Genomic DNA, 21,819 nt, shown 5'->3' with positions numbered 1-21,819 from the left:
AAACTGTGAGAGAGTGACGGGGGAAGAGGGCAAGAAAAAAGAACGAGGGAGGGGGGTGAGAGAGAGAGAGAGAGAGAGAGAGAGAGAGAGAGAGAGAGAGAGAGAGAGAGAGAGAGAGAGAGATAATTATATATATATATATGTTGGGTAGCCTATAGAGTATAAAGCCGAGCACAGGCTACACTCAACTCCCGGTTCTTTTACAAGTCAATAACTGTGTTCTGTGCTGTATCGCCCATCCCGGCGTGCAGGCTGGCGGGTACCGGGGCCGCGTGCAGGACTTTGAACAGAGTGAGCGCCTTTTCGCTCCTCCTAGTGTGTCCAGTTCCTCTCCAGCCCTCTCTCCTCTCTCATGGTGCTATGGTCGTCCACATACGAGGTTGTAATTTCAGCACCACAGACAGCGCCATCTCCATCTCCACCTCCAACCTCAGCACCAATGCCAGTGTCCGCGACTCCCCGGTGCCCCAGCAGGGCCCCGCCGGACTCAGCCGGACCGGACACACGGTGGTGGCAGTATGCCTCGGGTTCATTTTAGTGGTGGGCATCCTCAACAATTCCCTCTTCCTGCTGATCTTCGCAAAGTTTCGCTCTCTCCGGACGCCCATCAACCTCATCCTGTTGAACATCAGCGTGAGCGACATCCTCGTGTGTGTTTTCGGGACGCCCTTCAGTTTCGCGGCGAGCCTGCACGGGAGGTGGCTCATAGGAGAATACGGCTGCAAGTGGTATGGTTTCGCCAATTCCCTGTTTGGTGAGTGAGATCTGTGCGATGAATGCAAATGCAAAACATATTTAACTAAGTATCTAAGCAGCATGTAGTTCGGTTGCGTGTTTTTCCACCCGCGTGTGATGAATGTAGAACAGTTAAAAGTCAAATATCCTAAAAGTAGGGTTAGGCTACTCATTGATTTACAGGCGAAAACATCTAGACATGTGCTCGTCTCAGTTTAAGTTGTTTCAAGGAATTTCTTAAAACAAGGGGCAATGTGTTGAAACCAGGCAGGTTCTTCCATGAAGTCACATGTCTGAAGAAAATAAATTACCCGAAACAAATTAAACTGCTCTGAAACAAGTTGAGCTGTGTAACTAACTAGCCTGGCAGACTGCCGTAGGTCGCAGTAAGAGGAATTTTACCTAATGAAATAAAGGCTGTTAAACTCCACACCCCACGTGAGTGCCTTGGCCTTAATTATTTTTTATTGGATGCTCTGATCCCTTCTCAAAGTGCACCACAACACCCAAGAATCACTCCTCTCTAGACTATTTTTGACTGCTTGGCAGATTTGTTCATTTAAGATTAAAGAGGACAATGAGATTTAAATCTTAAAGTACAAGATTGAAACACTTGGATGGCTATTTTTGTAGTGTTGAAAGCTAATTAGACCAGAGGCAACATTGTGATTTATGTCACAAATATATTTGCTGATACATTGGAAGCCTGTAGCAGTGACAAATCTGCCACTTAGCTCACTAATGGGCAAAGATGCAGAACATGCTATGGTATGGAACTTGTATCAAGGCACAGATACAGGACCAACATGTAATGTGTTGGGCTTGGATATAGTCTTGTCATCCTGGCTTCTTTTTCCATTGACTCCTGAAAGCTAACCCCCCACCCCCAACACACACACTTACACACACTCCTACACAGATATGAATGACCTACAAAGGCTTTTCGACTGAAAGAGATGATACAAGAGCCCTGAACAAAACGGCTGTCAAATCATTTGTCATCTATTATAATCATCTCAAGTGGAAGGCTCTGTTGTTATTGAGTTACACTTGCTGGCACTTGTTGCTCAGACAGAAATGTGTATAATCCCATCCACTGATGAGTCACACTTGCCAAGCCTGTCATAATACACACATATTTATACGCCACTCATACTGAAACATACACATAGATACACACACACACACACACATTCACAAACCCATGACTCAGCCAATCTGTAGTTCTATTTTTATTACCTGTAAAAAGTAATTGGATTTCTGTGGCAGCTTGTAACAGTCGCAAATACGCCTACTATGCTTTTGGAACATTGTTTGGTTGCAGTAACAGATTAAGTCACTGGATGGCACTCCTTGTTTTTACTGAGACTGAGTTACAGCAACAGGTTGAGTACATGGCTGTATTAAACTGGGGGCTTGGTTGAGTACTACTCCCAGTCTATCTCCCGACGAGTAGCTTGTCTCTTCCCTGACGATTTACGTGTTAAACCATATTAATCTACATGCATGTTGAGAGATTATAGTGCCGTAGAGACCAGGCATTGTATGGTTGACAAGTATAGGTGAATAAAGTGGTACATGTGTGAAATCCCAATACTATCCAGGAGTAGCCTACTTCCCTAAAGCTAATGTAAGCTAAGACACGACCAAGCGCGTTACAAGCTCCACAAGAAATTTGTTGTGTGTGCACAGTGATGGTGTAGTGGTTAAAGGAACAATCCACCATAAAATATTAAAGTAGACAATGTGACGTCACACTGAGATATTTCAGTACAGCTACAATGGAGTTTGATAGCAGAAAAAAAAAATTTAGCTATCTAAAACTGTAAATGCTAAAACATCAACAGTCAGGTTTTGGTGTCAGACCCTCAGAATCAATTCTCTCTTGATTCACCATTTTGCTCCCAACATTCAACAATCATACAGGGAGAAATCCATCGTAGAAGAGGCAGAGACACCAATTTCTGCACTGACAGTTGCCTTGATAGACCAGAATGCAATGCAGCAACAAGAGGTGTTGCATTTTGAGTTAGGGGCGCAACTCTCACTTTTTCTTGTCTTGACTCTCGCTCCGCAATCACTACTGCTCTCTCCACTTGCTCATGTAACTAACAACCGAAAGCAACAAGTTCACCTCCATTCTCTGGGGGTTGACGAAAGGCATTCTGGGAAATGTAGGAACTCACTAACTGAATTAGATGTAGACAAGGCAGGCTGAGGGAAAAGTAGGTTCACCAAAAGAAGTAAATTACAACACCTAATCACAAAATAACTCCTGGGATGTTTTGAGCATCACAGATTGATGATACTTTTACACTGTTATACATCATCAATCTGTGATGCTCATAACTCCTGGGATGTTTTGAGCATCACAGATTGATGATGTATAACAGTGTAAAAGTATCTGAAAGTGGATTTTTTCCTTCAAGGTCTCTGCCTGTGGATCCACATGTGCACTCACTGGCTTCTCACATTTCCTACTGTCTCAATAAAAGGAAACAAACAACAACAACCATGATAATACAGGTTCTCAACAACAATACAACAATAACAGATCCTATTGTATTCAGGTACACCAGGAGCTGCTAAGTCAGTGAGACGCCCGGTCCTCAGTGAGATGCTGTCAGTCACTGATGTCTACACTATATAATTACTCCACTGAGGGACATTATGTGCCTCCCCTCTGAGATCTTTCAGGACTGACAACAGGGAGGATGCACACACTTGGACACATTGCATTGTATGCTGCACACATACAGTCTAGGTCATCAGTATATAGTATTATGACATTGAGTTGAGTAGATCATTTGTATCACACTCGAAAGGGAAATTCTCCTGTATGGCACACAACTATACACCGCATAAAAACATGTAGAATAATATAATATGAAAAATTTCTGTCTAAAATATTACATATCAATTTTTTAAACAAAAAAAGTTACCTAGTTACCTCAGAGTTACCTAATATCATTTCTTGGTATTTAAAACACTGATGACCTGTTGCTTACAATTTTATTTTATTTTATTTTAAGTTATGGACTCAAGATATTCTTTCCAGCAATTATTTTGTCAGAGTCGGTTCTCATTTAATGAAACTCTTCACATGTAGACCATTCATACTCAACATCTTTGCTTGTTTAAGACATAAGAGCAAAGACAATTTTAGTCTTTTTTATTTTTTATTGAGCCTTTATTTAACCAGGAAGTCCACTTGAGACTCAGAATCTCTTTTGCGAGGGAGACTTGCCCAAGACGGGAAACCTTAACCTGCTCTATCTTCTCGCATACTTTGGCTGCACAAATATCAAATTCTGCAATATAAATCTAATTGCGTTCATTTTAATCATATTCTAGAGTCATCTGTTTGTCCTCTTCAAGGCCGGCCTGTCAGTCATGGACACAGCCTTAGCTAGAATGTGACAGCATCCTGGAGAAACCGCTCTTGAAGCTAATGTCAAGAGAAATATAATTTAGAAATATCAGCCCTCATACTGTGAGGCACAGCTCCCTTCTGAGTCCCCCAAAATATGTCTTTTAACATTTATCAAAATGTTATCTTGATTTCTTCCTCTCAATGCCTGCTGGAATAGGCTCCAGCCTCCTGGGACCCTGGATAGAAACAAGCGGGTAAAGATAAAGAATGAATGAATGAAAGACTGAATGAATGAGTGAATTAATGAATGAATGAATATATTTATTACTTTGCTTGGGGAGATTAGGTTTATGGCATCTAAGTGTCTTTGCTCCCTCTGTTGAATTGGTGGAAACAAGAAACCATTTTTAAACTGTACCAGTTGAACCTTTAACTGTAAAAACCTACAGCTTCATGCTTAATGGCTTAACAGTGCCTTGGTGTCTATAAAGCTAGGTGGGCAGCAGTGTGGGTGGCAGGGTGGCCTTGTAGTTAGAGAGACTGTCCTTCAACCAAAGCACTTGGATTGAAGCTTCATGTTGGCAAGCATCTGCCCTGCTAACGTGCCGTCGATCCCTGCAGCTCCAGAGAGGAGTACAAGTGGTTAACAGTGGTTAAAGGAATAATCCTCCCTAAAATATTTAAGTAGACGATGTGACGTCACATTGAGATATTTCAGCACAGCTACAATGGAGTTTGATAGCAGAAAAAAATTCATCTATCTAAACCATCAACAGTAAATGTCAGGTTTTGGTGTCAGTCCCTCAGAGAGAGCAAGGGCTTCTTTCTAGACTCACCATTTTGCACTGACGTTAAAAATAATCATACAGGGAGAAATCCCTGCAGAAGAGGCAGAGATAACAATTTGTCCACCAACAGTAACCTCAATAGATCAGAATGCAATGCAGCCACAAGACGTGTTGCATTTTGAATTCAGGGCGCGACTTTCACTTTTTCTCAAATGGAGAAAAAGTGAAAGTTTTCTCCACCTACACATGTAACTGTCACCTACGCATATAACTATCAGCTGAAAGCAACGAGTTCACCTCCATTCTCTAATATCTAACGTCTCTCTCTGTCTTCCCCTCTCCTGCTCTAAGGGATTGTGTCCCTGGTGTCCCTGTCTGTTCTCTCCTATGAGCGCCACACCACCGTGCTGCGCTCCACCCAGGTCGACGTCTCAGACTTCAGGAAGGCCTGGCTGTGCGTCGGCGGCTCCTGGCTCTATTCGCTGGTCTGGACCTTGCCGCCCTTCCTGGGTTGGAGCAGCTACGGGCCCGAGGGTCCCGGCACCTCGTGCTCCGTCCAGTGGCACCTGCGCTCGCCCACCAGCGTCTCTTACGTCTTGTGTCTCTTCATCTTTTGCCTGCTGCTGCCCCTCCTGCTCATGGTCTACTCTTATGGCCGGATCCTGGTTGCCATCAGGGGGGTGAGTTCAACATGATCATCTACACTAAAAAGGACGTGTCATTTTCAACAAATCCCGGAGTTACTTTTCACCACAATATGTAAATCACAACCCATATTGAGACAACGTATTTTAACATACGGTATCTGGTGTCAAAAACTAACACATCTAGACCCACAGACGTATTGAAAATAACACCTCCTTTTACAAGCTACTCTTGTAAAACACTACTACAGTGTGTCTTGATGATATTATGCCATGTATCTTGATATATCTTATCCTTATCATCTTAGAAAATCAAGTTAATTCAATGATAGAGAACTTTTAGCAAACTGGTTTTGTTACAAAGTGCTTTACAGAAAACAAGGGACACAAAAGCAGATAAAAAAAAACAAGAATAACAAAAACAAGAATAAAAAAAACCCCCACTTGTAACACAAACTCTAGGAAACAGGGCCAGAGCTTGTGTGTTTGCGTGTGTGTGTTTGTGTGTGTGTGTGTGTGTGTGTGTGTGTGTGTGTGTGTGTGTGTGTGGGTGTGTGTGACTGAGCATGCATATGTGAGAGCTCTCTGCGCCCCCTTGCAATACCAGGGCAGCACACAGGAGAATAAGTGAATAAGACACAGCAGCTGAGAGTTAAGGTAGGTTTGAATAAAGGTGTTGAGTCTGAATTTAAATTATTGAATTTAAATTACAAGTGTGCATTGTGATTATGCACTGTTATACTAATTAAGTGTTTATTCTGTACATGAAGCATTGCCTCTTCACCTGTGGTTCCTAGAGAGGCAGAAAGTACTTAACAGGAATTTCATTGTATATCATGTATTGACTACTTTTCAAAACCTTTCACAGTAAATCTGCACTGGGTACTGGTATAATGGAATCCAGGAATCCATGTTATTTCATGTTATTTGAATCCACGTCATTATTCCCAGTTCTCAGTTTTCAGTCAGTGGTGGTCCAGCTTCCCCCTTTTGTCTGCACCTCTATTATCCCATAGAAATGAGTGTGAATGGTGCATTAATATCTATGTTTAAGTTGGCCCCTCGGTGGCTCTAGAAATGACAGGGCGGTGGTCTTGGGACAGCGGATCGTGGCTCGGGGTGAGCGATGGCTCTCAGGCTCCAATTAACATTCACTCATATGTTTTCCAGGCTATTTTAAGGAGCCTCTAGCCAGGCAATCGTAGAAGCTGCAGCTCTGTATTTACCCTCTTACAATCGATTTATCTGGCAGGAGCGTGGAATGGGGGCAGCGTCTTCGGGTGATCGGGGCCAGGCGGCGTTCAGGACGGCAATGACCCCCTCTCAGATCTCAGTGACTCATCCCCATCTCGAAGGGGCTTATATAAACCTGGCAGTCACACAAGTAATTGCTAATCAAGGGCTTGTTTGGGTCACTGTGCGCTTTGCTGCCACCACTCTATGAATGAATCACCTAGAATTTATTTTTAGATAGTGGAAGCAGGCCGTTACTATTGGATACCATATTATGTAAGCGCCTCCATTTTTTTTTAACTCTGCGCTCCTGAGGGAGTGGGAGCAGCGAGCGGCTCTGCAGAATCGATTACTACAGCGGTGAATGGGGCCTCAGCCATCCAGCAGCCGCCTTCCAACTGAGAGCCCCGCCTTAGGCTTTTCTTAGAAACTGAGCAATCATTCTGTGGAGCCTGCAGCTGGCTTCTGAAAGGTGACTTAAAGTGACACACCAGAAGGAGAGATGGCATTCATATGAAGAGCATCAGCATGGATCAAGCTTGGATTCTTTTTTTCCTTCTCCTCTCTGACAAGCAACTCATTGAAATTCCAGTCACAATGTCGTCTACGAAGCTTCTCCAATGGTCTCTCACACACAGCTGTGAGCTTTATCCCTCCATAATTGTGTCTTGTTGAATCAGTGCACACATTTCCGTCCAAAAATGTCCTATTTAATTGCAAAACAAAAGTCCTAAATATTGGTGCCAAAATATTGATGGGAACACAATCCTGCAGTGCTCCTTGAACTTTTAACCCATGTTTCTGTTGAGATGCAACAGAATTATGCATCTGCTTTTACCCAGAGCTATCAAACCAAAAAAAATCGTATTCATCAACTAGCATGATCTAGTTAAGATCCTTCTCTGATTTTGGGTAACGTCCGAAAACAGAACACAGGTTCAGTCAAGCCATGTCGAAATTAATTCATTGATGATTGAGCGTTACCAGAATAGTACAAAGTTGGGGATTAATGAGACAAAGGTTGTTGCCTACACGGCCTGCAATACAAGGTAAAATCTAACTGTGTGTGTAAGAGGTGTGGCACTGTGTGTCACTAATGTGACAGAAAGGACGGGGCTTTCTGCTCCTCTCATTATTCCTGATTGGCTTCCTTCACTAGAGGCTCACTTACCGGTGAGGCACCATGACGGACATCCGAGGGGTCGTTACACAAGGCAATGACCACAGCAGTGTGAAATCAATACGGAGGAGGTGGGAATCATGACAGACAGGATTACAGAAAAGATATCGCTGTAACCACATGGCCTATGATACGTCTGAGCTAATTTTAGCCCACAGCCACAGCACCTATGGGGTTCTGCTGCTCTCATTCACTACATCAGGGGAAATCAACAGGAGAGATGTGAAGGATTCAACATGTAGCTGTCGAACTGCTGAGTGGACTTTCAAGCATATAGTATACATTTTTTTATGAATGTTTCTGTGGCTATAACAATATTACCATTACTTAGTCTTATATACTGTATCTGTTCTGCTGAGCATGCCTTAATGGAGCCAGCAGTCATCAGCAAGTCCTACTGCAAGTCTTTCCATTGTTGTAGCTAATTGGTTATTAATATATTTGTTTCCACATTTACGTTACACCACTTTGTAACTTTGTTAAGAAAAGTGCTATACAAAAATAATAATTATTATGTACGTACATTGCATAACGATGATCAACTGTTGTTTTGACCCTGGAATAGTTGGAGAAAGATTGTTGGGAAAGATTGTGTCTCAGGTGTACAACTAAAGGATAACCGGGTGGCACAAAATGAACAAAATACTATTTCTGTGCATGTTGCAATATCACACTAATATGATCCATGCCTCTCCTTTAATTGCAGCATTTGAGTAAACCTTCAGTACAATCAGCCTGACAGATTAAGACAGTATTTCACCTCTTGACCTCCTCCTCTCCTCTTCCCTGTATCCAGGTGGGAAAGATCAACCTGCTGGCAGCTCAGCGGCGAGAGCAGCACATTCTGCTGATGGTGCTGTCCATGGTGTCCTGCTACCTGCTGTGCTGGATGCCCTACGGCATCATGGCCCTGCTGGCCACCTTCGGCAGGTTGGGACTGGTCACCCCGACGGTTAGCGTGGTGCCCTCTGTCCTGGCCAAGTTCAGCACTGTTGTCAACCCAGTCATCTACGTGTTCTTCAACAACCAGGTGAGGGCCATCTGGGTGAGGGGGGTGGATGTGTGTGTGTGTGGGGTGGTGATCCAAAATCAGGGTTACATCTGGTGTGCACGTAATTCTACTGACACTAGATTTGAGGTCTAATCGCTAAAATATCTTATGTCAGATCTGTTGGTTGAAGTGCTTATGACTGTGCCCATCCATAAAGCACAGAGGGGAAGGATAGAGCGACAGTGTTTACTTCCCCAGGCGAGAACACAATGGTTTCTGTGACATTAAGGACACAGCCTCAGTAATTACACTGTCCTTCTCAGTTCCCTCTTCATCGCTGCCCTCCAGGTGCCCCATGCAACACACTGGGTGGCATACTTGAGTGGCAACCACAAGAGCTCTGCTGAGTAAGGCTTATAGCTCTCTTTCCCCTTAAGTTACAGCTGCACTTGTACCAGCGCTGTAGTACTCGAGTCCAGACTTGAGTCCACTTTTCTGTGGACTCGGACTTGTCTTGGTCTCTGCCACTATTGGATGTGGCCTCAATTTTTTTTTTTTGCCTGACTTTTTCTCAGCATATCTATCTATCATCCAGAGAAAATGAGGAAGGTCCTTAATTAACATTTTTGCATTTTGCCCTGTTTATTTCTTATTTCCATTTTGGACTTGAATAGGACTCGATTTGCTCAGGACGCGGTCTTGACTTGGTCTCGACCCCTTTTGGACTTGGTCTTGACTCAAACTCGACTGGACCTGGTCTTGGACTTGACTCGATTATGTTGGTCTCGACTATACAGCTCTGACTTGGGCTACGGTAATAAGGGATGTCAAGTGTATCCACTGAAAGATTTTTGAACTCATACTTTATATTGTAAAAGGGATTGCTTAAGTTGAAGGGCATACTGATTTTTCCTACTTCTCTACAGTTTTATAGATGCTTTGTGGCCTTTCTTAAGTGCAGTGGCGAGCCCCAGTCTGTTCATGGCATCAACACCCAGCAGAGCAGCAGAGAGGAGCACCCTACTCCGTGGACACAGATCTCTCGCCTCTTCCCCGTCCACAGACGCACCTCCCTCAGCTCCTTGCAGCCTCAGATCCTCAGGAGCCCTGGCAACACGCCCCTCTGTGGCCCGCAGAAGGACCGCACCCTGTCCCTCGTTGTCCACTACACTCCGTAAGGACGTCTGGTCTATAGTAGGCCTTTCAGGAAGTGGGAAAGACTAGTGAAAGTGAAAGCAAAATGGTCATCTACACTTACATCCACAATCCAAAAGGCTACAAGTTTGCCTTCTCCTTATCGACCCTGAATGTCAGTAGAAACCCTTTAATGTCTGAATGTTATGTCAATGCCATCTTGTTTCACCCTCTGCTTTTCTATAAGATATATAGCCTATATACAGTATATATCTTTACATTGGTCATGTGTTGACCTTCCATATATGCAAGTCACAATATCCATGTTGAATGAATGCTCTGAAAACACATATACTGTATGTTTATTGGAGGTTTGACCAGGATATTTCCGTCCCTCAGTTTTCTGAGAGACTCTGAGCCTGAACCATGGGCCGGTGCCTATAATTAGAAATTCCTAATCAATTAATGTCTTCGGTGCTTTCCATGAAATTAAAATTAATTTCAGTTAGACCAGGGAGAAAAACATCTATACTTGAAATAAGAATATAATGATATTATAAGAATATACTTGAAATTTTTTGAAATACCACCCTGTTTTTTCTCCAGTAATTGGATTCCACAAAAACAAACCCTCATAACAGCAAACAAGGATATTGCATTCATGAAATAACAGCATATACATAATATAATTTAGCATATTATGTTCCATAAAAGAGAGAAAAAACAAGCAATTTAACACACTATCACTTAATGCCTTGTGCCACAGGCAAACATTAAGACAACAAAGTAGAAAGCTAATTAATTTACCATTTTGAACAAGGTAATAGGCATTTGTTGTATTCACACATCTCTCCTAGATACACACACACACACACACACACACACGGCCCCTAATGGTGTTTTTCTTCAGAGTGGTTTTAGGTCAGGTTCGGCTGCAGTGCAGAGCTCCTGCAGCAGTTAAGGGTTTAGTGCCTTGCTTAAGGGCAGGTCAGCAGTGATGACAGGCGCTGTAGATGTGATACCAAGCCATCAAACATGATGGTGATGTAGCTTCACCAGCAGCCTCTGGTTATTGGTCAGCCTCACTACCCCATCAAATTAAGACTTGGGTTTTAAATGTCAGTTCAGATTGATATTCTATTTCTATACTATCCACAAATGTATGAAATGGAAAAAAAACATCACTGAAGGCAAAAAGAATAATCATTTAGATAATTAAAGGAGAAATCCACCCTGAAACACTTAAACACAGTTTTAAAAAATAACTATTGGCGATGTACCTTGCATTTCTGGGCCCATTTTATTTCAAGTTTCAAGTTTGTTTATTTATATAGCCCTTTATCCTTTATATTTTGTGTTATTTGGTGATGTATTTTCCTTTTTCTGGATAACTGGATAAAGGTAGATGACATCTCGTCACGTCAAGATATTTCCAGTGCAGCTTCAATGGAGTTTAATAGCAGAAAATGTTTGAACTTGCTAAAACATGAACAGTAAACATCAGGTTTTGGTGTCAGTTCCTCAGAATCGAAGAGCAAGGGTTTCTTTCTCTGATGCTAATGAGAACAGCCTCCTCTCAATGTGAGTTTCTCTCATGTGTCATGTGTCATATATTGGTTCTGTACCTTGCATTATGATAGGCAGACAACTCTGTTTCCACTCCAGCCTCCATAACCACTCGTGAACTCCTGAAGTAGACAGAAGATAGTGTTACAAGACGACTCAGTATAATTGACTTCCTCAGTTTTGTTACACCAGAACAGTTTAGTTTTAGACAGGACAGGGAACAATCGATACTTGGTCTCCCACAGACCACAAAAAAAAAAACATCCGATATACATCTAGATTGAGAAAGAACTGCATAATGTGGAAAAGGTCACAGTGTGAACGCCCAGAGGGATTTTCCCAGGAGATGTTTCAGATATGTTTCATCTGCATATGTTCATGATAAAAAGAAAATCAAAGGTTCTAGCATTAAAATAGTTTCCATTTGTGTTTTCAACAAGCAACATCACATGAAAAGAAAAATCTGTTTCAGTCCATTAAGGGGAGCCATAACTTATAGAAACGACTGTCATCACCCTCCACAGCAGCCTTAAGGTGCTCCGTAGGGAACATGCTGAATGTCTCTCTATAACACTGCATAGTCATAGGAATGCTGTCTCTGATACACTAGAATAGAAAACAACTCACAGCACTTTATTGTCGCAGTAATGAGTTTTCAAATGTTCACAAAGTGGAGAGACCTGGAGGTTAATTTCATCAGGGAAGTAAAATTGTAATCTATTTTGTAATCTATAAACACATTGTAATCTACAGATAATCCTGTCTCTCTCTCAGGCTCTTACAGTGCATCACTGGTTGAAATAGTCAAATTCCTTATTTTTGGCAGCAGCCTGTTCATTCTCCACTGTGAGTCTCTACTGGAGCGATTATTCTTTCCATTGGTCATATCCATGATTTTATCAACTCCTCTGGTAAAAACAAAGGTATTATCTTCACTGAGTTAGTTCACTTGACCGCTCTGAAAGATTGTATTGGAAAGCATTTCTCCTGCCAGAGAATAGACTACTGTTTGTGTTTGAACCACTAGGGGAAGCTATGAGCCATTAAAAAACATGCTCACATGAGAAGTGCCAATAGTTGTTGCATAGCAGTCATGTGTTGTTGATTAATATTGTCTTACGCCGCTTGTCAGTCTGCATGTGTGAGTATCAGTTACATTATTGTAGTAGCTTTGCTTTTCAGATATTTTAGAAAAAATGTTTTTTTTTCTATTAAAATAAATAAAGCATTTTCTGTGGTTCAGTGTCTACAGCTGCTGCTTTCATACCAGTGAAAAGATTAATTCAACATTGCATTCGGTAGTCTATGTAGTCATTGGACAACAGCTGTCCTTGAGTGTTTTCTTAGTTTTGAATGGTGCATTAATATGGTTTTCTTTTTAAAAGCAGCACAAATGAAGACTTCCCATTAAGAGATTAATTGCAATTTGAATTTAGATGTAATGCATGATCTTTTTTTCCTGTTCATTTTGACAATAAACATTGACTGTTATCATTTTTTGTGAAACTTTTTTTTTTTGTTTTCTGTTTATTTTTTTCTAAGGTCTATTGCCTTCTCTGAATACCACAGCAGCTCTACAGTACAACATATTTTTTTAAAGCAGTTTTACTATGTACACTGAAATCTCTCATACAGCACAAACAATGCAATACAATTTTATTACTGTATTACTGTCATAAATTATGTTACTATCTCCCGCTATAGGACTATACAAAACGTTAAGAGTAAAGGGAGTATTGTGAGTATATAGTCTTAGCAATATAGCAATAATCTATCTATCTATCTATCTTTCTACATATCTATCTATCTATCTATCTATCTATCTATCTACCAATCTACCTATCTATCTACCTGTCTATCTGGGCTAAGGCTCTCACCACAGTTTACACATACAGGTAGCAGTGTTCTCATGGAAATGGAAACAAGCCCAGAACTATTACTGTATCAACCAGCAGAAGTGGTTGATGCCAGCTCATTCTGCAACCACATAGTCAAACCCACCATAGGATAATGAAAACTGCTGAGTTGTGTAATGCGTTTGTGCAACACTTTGTGTGGCTAGTGTGTAAATATGCCACATAAAACCTTTTCTTTTTAAGACAGATATAGTGAGAGAGAGACAGGAAGGTATGGGAGAGAGAGAGGGGAGGACATGCAACAAATGACCGCAGGCCAGATTCGAACCCGGGTCGCTGCGGGCACGCGCTCTACTCGGTGAGCCACCGGGGCGCCCCCGCATAAAACCTTTTCAAAGGAATCTAAGCAGATGGTGTGGGTACCGTGGAAAATAAAAGGTTGTCTAATTTCAAAGAATTTGCTACCACAAGCAAACATTCAGTTCAAATATACTGCGGTTGCCATCACAGTACGGGCTTGTGACTTGAGAACTGAACTGAACTGAACTGAATTGAAATTAATTTAATTGAATTGCCCAACTCTCAAGTTTCAAAGTTTACAACAGACTTCCCTAATCTTTTACTCAAATTCCTGTTAAGTTAAAGTTAAAATGACTTTAACTTAACAAATTCCTGTTAAGTTGAAGTTAAAATGACTGTAATAATCGAATCATTATTTTAAAAAGGTAAAACTACTATTGCGATTTTTGGACGCCATAGTCAGCCTATTCATAGCTGTCACTGACTAGACCAGACACCTGAGGAATGAATTGTTGTTTTTGCGCTTAAGATAACATACGGCCTCACAGTAAACATCATTATGTTCATGTAAATGTTGGGATCACAGAAATTTCCCAACTTTATTATGGGGTCACCTGCCAAAAAAGGTTAGAAGCCTTTGCCTTACTGTGTACTAGACCATGTATTTTTCTTTCATAGCTGTTAATTAAACCAGTTACTACAAGTCATTAAACTGTCAGGTGTTTGAATGAATGAGGTACAGTGTTAAGGAGAATGCACAGTAAATGTGTAATATATCTATATCTATATGTGTAATATATCTATATCTATATGTGTAATATATCTATATCTAGCATCTGGTATGATTCTTTAAATCATATCCAGCATGGGTTTTTTGCTGCTGTTGCGGATATCATTTTTGACCTTTGACCTCAACAATGCCCATTTTGCTAGAACAGTGTGAAACTGCTGTACAATTAGCACACTTACATTCCATGTAGTCTTTTTCAATTTTGTCCATTTTAAATACTTTAGAATCAACTGCTATTATTGTAAAGTACATGTGAAGTGGATCTTTATTGTCCAAAATCAGAATTACTGCCTTGTTAACAACAATACAAGGGTGGATGGGGTGGTGTGGCGGAGAGGGATGCAGATCTGGTATGGAGCAAGTGAGAAATGTTAGAAGGTGTATCACATGCAGAGACACATACAAACGCACACATACATACACACACCCACAAAAGGTCACATACACAGAGCGCCGTCTTAAAGAGTTCAGATCTTCCAGGAAGTGGCTAGAGTAAAAACGCGCCCGCTGGAGAGAGCAGTCGTTCAAAAGTGCAAGGGGTGCCACGGATGCCAGGCCTCTCTAGGTATCACCGTGTCTCTCCACCATGATCAACACCTACCAGACCAGCCTGCCTCCACCACCGCCGGTCCCCCCGCGCCTGAGCAGGCCCGGCCCGGTCCTCATACCGGCTCCGGCCCTGTCACACAGCTACAGCAAGTCTCTCATCAGGTTTTTGGTCGGGCTGGTGTTGCTGCATCTGTTGCTGTCTCTTGGAGGATTCATCTATCTGTACCACACTAGCAGAACGGTAATAATATCCACTTATCTGATTCAAGGTCAGATCCAAGGTCAAACTCATAGGTATACTGATAGCTGGAGGTACTGTTACATGTGTTTTTTAAGGTGGATGTATTCTTCCAAGCCAATACAAGTTCAAATACTAGATTTTTGAGTTATATGAGTGATGCCTGGAAGAAAAAAAGGCATTTTTTAAATTTAACTAGCTCTAAAACTGAGCTGCCCATTTCATTGTCATAAAATTCTGTTTCAATTACAAGTAATTGTATTCAGCAGGTTCATGGGTTTAATTTTTGGATGGGTAACGTAAAGGCTCAAATAGATATATTCAAATGTTCTTGTGGTTCCCATAATTGAATATTTCTGTCAAGTATCGCTGTCAGGTCAATGAAGTTATGCGTCAACCACAGGAAATGCGCTTGAACAAATAAATGAGGTGTGATGTAGAGTAGAGCGTATTTATCTTACAGGATATGCGATTTAAAATTATAGAATAGTTTATGTATAAATAATATATGTAGCAATGTATATAAGTAAGCAAAACATATTGTGCTGCCTGTTGCTGACACTCTACTGTCTCAATCTCTCCCCTAAAGGAAAAACTCCCCACAGGAAAAAGTATGTTTGTATTTTGGCTACTTCTTGACAATATATATATATTTTTTAAAGTATGTTTCATACACTTTTACTTCATCCTCAGCAGTGTCTCTGACCAGATGTGTGTTCTCTCCCCCAGCTGCTTTTCTCTCGTCAGAAGGAAATTCACACAAAGCCATGGCGCGCATGATAGTCAAGCCGCCGTCACACGAACCAACAGACAAACTAACAGGCAAACCAGCACGTAAGAAACTATCAAAGTTTACAACTTTACAATAATAAGTAGCCGAAATTCAATATCCATGAGCTAAAGTTTAAGTATTCTTATTAACGCCGCTTACAAATCTCCTTCCCTCTCCCCAACAGTAGGGTATCTCCAGTGGAACATGGGCCACTCGGTTCTTAGGAACATCAACTACTACCACACCAACTGGCTGACTGTGCTGCAGCCTGGCGACTACTACGTCTACGCCAGAGTGACCTTCTCCAGGTGGAATCCCAAGCTCCCGCTGGCCTGCAGAGTGAAGCTGAGGTCGAGTGAGAAGGGGGTGGAGAGAGACGTGATGAAGGCCTACTGCAGCCTGCAGGCCAACAGCTCCAGCCCGTGCACAGCCACGCAGGCCGAGGTGATCACGCTGGAGGCAAGGAGCCAGCTCAGTGTCTGGGTACAAGACCTCTCGCTGGTGGACTATGACGAAGAAGCCACAACCTTTGGAATGTACAAGCTGTAGGACTCTTATAATATCACATGGATGGACGTACGCCGAAAGACCGTTCGCCATCGCAGAGAGGATGGACTGGGATTTAAAGCCACTCAGAACACTTTGAAATAGGAGGAAGCCACCTGTTAAATGGATTGGATCAATAATCAAATTGATGGTTTTGGATCTTTTTCATGGATCTCAGAGAAAAACGCCACATTCTTGAACTATAATTTATTACGCCAGCTTTTTTTTTTAATGTTATGTGTTTTATGTAGTGTCACTTCTGTGCTAGTATTTTGATTGATTGTATTTATTGATGTAAATGGGGTTGTGTGGGCAGTAAAATGAAATTTTCATATTTAATCCAAAAAAAATTTCTCCTTTTCTCCTTAGTTTCTCTCCATTTGGGGAGTTAGTCAGAGATAGAAGGACACAGACAGATCCAGACAGACAGATACACACACACCAGACCCTATCATCCAGATTAAAGCACTACACATTTTGGATGCCATCAAAATGGGGTTAGACAACCATGCTGGTGTTTATGTCCTGGTATGGAGCAAAAAAAATGTAGTTAATGTAGATAAGAATGTAGATAATTTCCGTTGAATACAGGAAAGCTTATCTATGGGCCAAAGTAGCTTTCCATTTCCAGAAACAAATATAATAGTTTCAAGGTGTAAGATGGTTGGTGAGTCAGTACGAGACACATTGCTTTACCACAAGCCCCCCGTCTCACCCCAGACAGTTGTGTAGTGACTGACACCTCAATATTTGTCAACTTTATTAATGTAAAACAATGCCAAAATGAATCATCGGCATTAACATTGCAGAGTTTGCTGTGTTGAAACCCACTGGTGCTGCTGTCTGTAACGCCCCTAAATGTCCCACCACAGACCGCTGTGAGATCAAACTGTCATCACATGTGCTGTATCTAATGCACTAGACCGGCATTTTGCATTGTAGCTCAAACTGCCATAAAGTGACCACACTATGGTTTAAAAATCACAACAAGCCATATATAAAAAAAGATGTATTTCCTGAACATGTTGAGCCACAAGCAATAGACCCACGTAACTAGAAAAGGCAAATAGATTCAGTAATGACAATAAATTTCATAGTGTATGTAAAAAGGCAATGTCGTGATTGAATGCATTGAATTACATGTTGTTTTCAGTACGGGTATAAGGAAAATAATCTTTGTAGGTGCAGGTAAATAAATTTCTGTTAATGTTAACATCTTCTGATTCTTTTTAACTGGCACACCCATAGTTCAGGCCTTGACCTACTTTACTACGTCATTTGTTAAAACCATAACCAACAGGAAGATACAAGTAACTAAGACCTGCTTAATGACTGCTATGAGGTTTTAAAAACTCCATTGCTCCCATCAAATGCAGTTCCGCGCAAGAGTTTAGCGTTCAGCTCCACTACAAAGCCTGCTAGTGCGCATCACACGTCACTGTAGCGGAGGAGCCGAACAGCATGGAAAGTGTGAATCTCTAATGGAGGAGTGTATGGAGGTGTGGAGGAGGCCCGCTCGCACAGGATGTCATCTATTCTTGTCACTCCTTCCATCCTGTAATGAGCCTCCTGCTACAAAATCAGAACAGCCTACTAATTCCTTAAACCCCACGTGCTGAATGCAGTGTGGAAAAGACTGCCTAGGTGGATTTTCCAGTCTGAATGAGTGAAGATACAGTAGTAGTACTATGCTGTGTGGTTGACATGTCGACGATCAACATGGGTTTTCCAATTCTCTCTCAAAAATGGTTAGATGAAATTGTCAGAAAACAGATGAACTGCATTTATTATATTAAATTTTTATTAAAAGAATGACCATACCGAACATAACATGAAGTACGGAGTGTCTAGAAAAAAAAAAAAAAAAAAAGCAATACAATACTTGCAACAATGATAATTGCATAGAACAACTTTTCAAAAACAATACACACAGTGGTCTGGAGACAGAATTTCTGCTAAACAAGATGAAACTGGAATTCAACCCCCTCCCACCAGTTAAGTGCTCATTGAGGCTATCGGGCATTGAAAACTACAGTATAGGACACTTTATGAAAACAATTCAAGAGTACAGTAACAGCAACAATAATAATCTCAGCGACATGAACATATGAGACAGAGTTTTACATCTGTACAGGTGATGACATGCAGAGTCTCTCCAATGCTGAGGAGCAGACCTGAAAACAACAGAATAATCCTAAATATTCCGGGCTGCTAATCGAGCGTCTCAGGAGGAATACTGATTAAAGATCGGCTTTTTTTTTTGGAGGAGTGAGGAGGAAGACTAGCTTTTAACCAGATGAACTGATGAGTCGGCAAGCATTTGCCCTGCTGAAGTGTCCTTGAGCAAAACACTGAATCTGGTCCAGCTCTACCTGTGCTGTTCTATAGCCGACGCTGCAAAAAGACCCTTCCCAACACGGATCGATAACGTATCACATTATTATTACCTATCAGATTATAATGAATGTGATGGACCTGGTCAGTGATCTTTGATCAGCCTTCTACACTAAGAGACCTGATTAAAGGCAAATGGATCAGAATGAATAGCCTAACTACACGATGGCCGCACCACACGGTCTGGCCCATTTTGGTTAATAAAGGGGGTTAATGTCATCATTATTGCAATTTTTCCATATCCGGCCTACCATGCCCGACTAACACGGCGGTCAGTCAGTAAAGCAGTCATTTATTGCATTTCAATAAGCGCCTCCACTGTTGCCCCGCAGTGCAGCAGGAGCAGATACCAGTGTTGACAGTGCACTCAACCTCATGAGATGTACCGCTGTGGGCCCTTGGAATGAGGTTACATCCAGACAAAAAGCCCTGTGAAATGTTTATCAGACCCAATATACGCCCATTAGGCTCTACCCACTTTATTTGAAATATTACAACAAACCACCAGCGAAACTTTCAATATAAAGCATGCATTTAGTCCCAGTCTGGTCGTTAATCTCTCGTGAGTTCATCGACCGCTTCAGGAGGCACTTGAACAGTTGCTCTCTACTCTACACACACGCACACAACCTCTATCCAAATAATTTCTCAGTCTGTCTGCATCGGCTACATAGGAAGCTGCAAAGAAACCCAAGGGCAACCGGGTTAAAAAAAAGTCAGTATTCAAGTCTAACTCTGTATTGTTCTGTAGGCTTTACAAAAGTATTTCTTCTTCTGTTGTGATGATAAAATGTATATTTTCCCTTCACCAAAACAAGGTTATTTCTCTGCCTCTACAAATCAGTGAAGTTTAATAGAATTCCAGACAGGTGTAAAGGCAGCAAACTACATCTATAAAGGTTAACACCACAATTAAATGCATGGAGGACCTATAAATAAAGAATATTCTTTTTTAAATCCAAAATAAAGCAACGCTATGCAATTAGTAGATATTAAAATGTTACTTGTATACATTTTAGTGGGAAGAGTAGACGTGACATCCTTGTCATCATTTGTGCATTCTATATGGTATATGATACACACAGTTAAGCCTTTTCTATTTTATTATGCATCCCTGATAGCTTTTGGACTATATATCTGAATATCTTGATTATCACATTTCTAATGCACAATTCATACTGTAGAAATACTGTACATTCATGCAGATTTTAAATACACAGTCAAGGGCTGCATTTGAAAACAATTCAATAATGTAAAATGATGTGCTAACCTGTGTGATAGTCACTTTTATCTGAAATGTGCTAAAGCTTGAGCACCTACAAAACAGCTTGGAGACTTTCAATGTCTAGGATGTAACAAAAATGCCAATCACATGCTAACTGAAGCTCAACAGATTCATGAAATATTTCCCCACTGGGGGTCCTCATAACAAATAGAATATACACTGGATAACAAAAAAAACAAAAAAACAAAGTGAAGAGAGGAAAATCAGTCCCTTGGTAAAAGAAGTGCATGCAAGAGAACACCCATTGGACTTAAGATGGCTTCTTACTCCTTTCGTATTTCCTATTGAAGCACATGTAGCTGCTGGTGCCCCTAGAGAACTTTTTTTTCTGCCATTTTCCTTGTCCAAGATTGTTCTGTCGGCTGGGGAGCATTCACAGTGCCAGTAGCCAGGAGGCAATATGTTTGAAACATCCCACTTTATCGGTGTCTTTGTTTTGCTGGGCCGCTTCATGAAGAAGCATATTCAGATTTGCAGTCTCATCCAGTGATGCTGGATCAGGAAGACAGATTTATATTTTATGACAATGTCAAAATCAAGCTCCAGCATTTGAAGCCAAGCAAGCTCCAAGCATTATCAGGAAGGGAGTCCGACGCTGCAATGTATGATTGAAAATATGGACACACAACACAGACGGATAAACAGACATATACGCAGACAGACACACACGCACACGCACACACACACCCGTTCGCGCACCTTCACAAGCATGCTTACATAAATGTACCCATATGCACACACACACTCCCGCACCAGGAGGAGGATGATTGTAGGAGTGTGTTCAGTGGCTGCCGTCCTCCCAGGCACAATCATTCTTCTGCTTGGCCAGTTTTCTGACCACTCTCTCCAGCTCCTTGCGAGACTTCTGCTCCTCCTCCAGAAACTGCTTCATCCACTTGTTTTCCTGTAAAACCGCACGGTAACAAGAATGAATAGGCCGTGCGCTTGCTCCCTCTCGCACCGACTCTCAGTAACGCACATGCAGACACATACACCCCCCTCCAAAATGTCAAAAAGCAGAGGCAGCCACCCTTACACGGTAAGTTACAGAGCTACATCACAGATGCGTGTATGAAAGCACCCACGCGTATTGTGTTGACTCAGCTTGCAGAGCAACACCTAAGAAAAGGCTTGAGCAACTTCACATTCAATACATCAGCGATTTATGAGGTGCATCACATAAAATTCTTATCAATTACCTTTTTCAATTCATGAACCTCGTCCTTTAAAGCATACACAGCATCAACCAGGCTCCTAAACGAAAAAGGTTAACACAATGATGTCCATTTTCATTTTTGTTATTTTTGAAACAGCTGCTTATTGATCAGGCTGGTAAAATCTGTTACTCATTGATGATTTGCTAACACATTATGTGACGCGTTCTATCATTTTCAGTCCGAAGTCGCAACGGCGCATTTGTGGATAAACGTGATTTTATGAGAAAA

The 21,819-nt window shown here is 41.5% G+C and overlaps 3 protein-coding genes across 6 annotated transcripts in view; 2 read left to right on the top strand and 1 right to left on the bottom strand.

Moving 5' to 3' along the window:
* Positions 1-360: 360 nt before the first annotated feature.
* On the top strand, positions 361-10,122 carry tmtops3a (teleost multiple tissue opsin 3a). The gene is made up of 4 exons (XM_071916171.2): positions 361-754; positions 5,248-5,576; positions 8,750-8,983; positions 9,871-10,122. Exons 1-4 carry the CDS (start codon positions 361-363, stop codon positions 10,120-10,122), a joined length of 1,209 nt encoding a protein of 402 aa, XP_071772272.1.
* A 4,958-nt stretch (positions 10,123-15,080) lies between these two features.
* Positions 15,081-17,877, top strand: cd40lg (CD40 ligand). The gene is made up of 4 exons (XM_078289327.1): positions 15,081-15,380; positions 15,967-15,988; positions 16,107-16,211; positions 16,334-17,877. Exons 1-4 carry the CDS (start codon positions 15,177-15,179, stop codon positions 16,696-16,698), a joined length of 696 nt encoding a protein of 231 aa, XP_078145453.1. The 5' UTR covers positions 15,081-15,176; the 3' UTR covers positions 16,699-17,877.
* A 582-nt stretch (positions 17,878-18,459) lies between these two features.
* arhgef6 (Rac/Cdc42 guanine nucleotide exchange factor (GEF) 6) overlaps positions 18,460-21,819 on the bottom strand; it is a 28,497-nt gene continuing 25,137 nt past the window's right edge. For 3 of the 4 annotated variants that reach the window (XM_071916131.2, XM_071916132.2, XM_078289051.1), the window contains 2 exons: positions 21,574-21,628; positions 18,460-21,278 (listed from right to left, as the gene is read on the bottom strand). In XM_071916131.2, the coding sequence (XP_071772232.2) occupies positions 21,156-21,278; positions 21,574-21,628 (178 nt within the window). In that variant the 3' untranslated portion in view covers positions 18,460-21,155. The remainder of the gene's footprint in view (positions 21,279-21,573; positions 21,629-21,819) is intronic. The other variant, XM_078289050.1, reaches the window with a different exon arrangement.

The sequence above is a fragment of the Centroberyx gerrardi genome, chromosome 16 (genome assembly GCF_048128805.1).
Source record: "Centroberyx gerrardi isolate f3 chromosome 16, fCenGer3.hap1.cur.20231027, whole genome shotgun sequence".
Classification (NCBI taxonomy): domain Eukaryota; kingdom Metazoa; phylum Chordata; class Actinopteri; order Beryciformes; family Berycidae; genus Centroberyx; species Centroberyx gerrardi.
Note: the sequence above shows the minus strand (reverse complement) of the source record. Positions and strands in the feature narration are given on the sequence as shown.